At 42.1% G+C, this 1,191-nt stretch overlaps 1 protein-coding gene across 1 annotated transcript in view; it reads right to left on the bottom strand.

Annotated features, from left to right (window-relative positions):
- Positions 1–1,063, bottom strand: part of cds2 (CDP-diacylglycerol synthase (phosphatidate cytidylyltransferase) 2) — a 24,302-nt gene extending 23,239 nt beyond the window's left edge. The window contains exon 1 of the mRNA XM_017414641.3: positions 852–1,063. Within this exon, the coding sequence (XP_017270130.1) occupies positions 852–917 (66 nt within the window). The 5' untranslated portion in view covers positions 918–1,063. The remainder of the gene's footprint in view (positions 1–851) is intronic.
- Between the last annotated feature and the right edge of the window lie 128 nt (positions 1,064–1,191).

The raw sequence follows: 1,191 nt of genomic DNA, 5'->3' as shown, positions 1-1,191 counted from the left end.
ATATAAACTAATTCATGTAATTTCAGTGAGTCGTCATGGTTGTGCCCTGAGTCCTCTGTTGCTTAAGATGACATTACGCCCCATGAATTTACAAACACACACAAATACATGTCATATACACATTCAAGTCACTTGTTTTAAATAAATGCTTCTATTTTAATTCAGTTTTGGTCTTCATTGTAACTGATGTGCAGGGGGATAATGAGTGATTGACCTCAGTATTTTTTAAAGTCTGGCTATGGCCCTGGCCAAGACATGTCAATATTTACAGGGGATCAGCTAAAAGTGCATGTTTGACTTTAAACATTACACACAAAACCACCAGCAGGAGTTAGTATTCAGGAAGTCATTTTAGAATAAGCATCAACTGAGCACTTTGTTGACTTTATAATGACACGGGCTGCGAGGAGCTAGCAGTCCCACCAGACATCTATTTATTATTAGGCAAGTTCTTGTTGCGCAGCTCAATATCAATTCAAAAACACTTATTACATTAAAATAACGGGTTCTGAGACACAAGACTTGCACATCTGTACATCGGCGTATATGAAATGTAAAAAGCTGATAATAGGGTTACGTTTCTTGGCTCGGTTAGCCTTATATATTTGCATCAAACGCATCCTCAGCCAATGAAGACTAAAATCTGAGAAGTCTGGCGGATGATTTGTACGCTATGATTTGTTGGCTCGTGCGAGCGATTAAAAGGAAGTGGTTTTAACTTTAAATGAGCGGCCGCACTCTTTAAAAATGCACGGCATCGGTGTATTTAGTGACAGCTTGCTTGCAGCCGTGGGACGACATCACGGAGCAGCTAGCTCCGCGCTAGCATCTGCGTCCGGGCTAACGTTTACCTCTGACGGGTGCTGCTGGAGCGGCGGCTCGGTGTCTTTGGCTATACGATGCCGAAGCTCCGTCATCTTCGAGGTAGGAGGTCAAGCGTCGATAAAAGGTCCAGATGTTCCGACGAAATGTCGTCTGCTGGCTAAATTTCTGCCCAAGCCTCGAGCTAGATGCTGCTGCACAGTAACATTTACTTTGGCCCCACTCGAAGAGCCCGATTCATGTCAAGGAAATGTTCCGGTTTTCAAAATAAAGTCTTCATTCTACGAAGACCACAGGGTGAAATATCGCTAAGATAGATAGATAGATAGATAGATAGATAGATAGATAGGTGGCTTATATATATATATA

The sequence above is a fragment of the Kryptolebias marmoratus genome, linkage group LG1 (assembly GCF_001649575.2).
Source record: "Kryptolebias marmoratus isolate JLee-2015 linkage group LG1, ASM164957v2, whole genome shotgun sequence".
NCBI classification, from domain to species: domain Eukaryota; kingdom Metazoa; phylum Chordata; class Actinopteri; order Cyprinodontiformes; family Rivulidae; genus Kryptolebias; species Kryptolebias marmoratus.
This window is presented reverse-complemented; position numbering and strand designations above follow the sequence as displayed.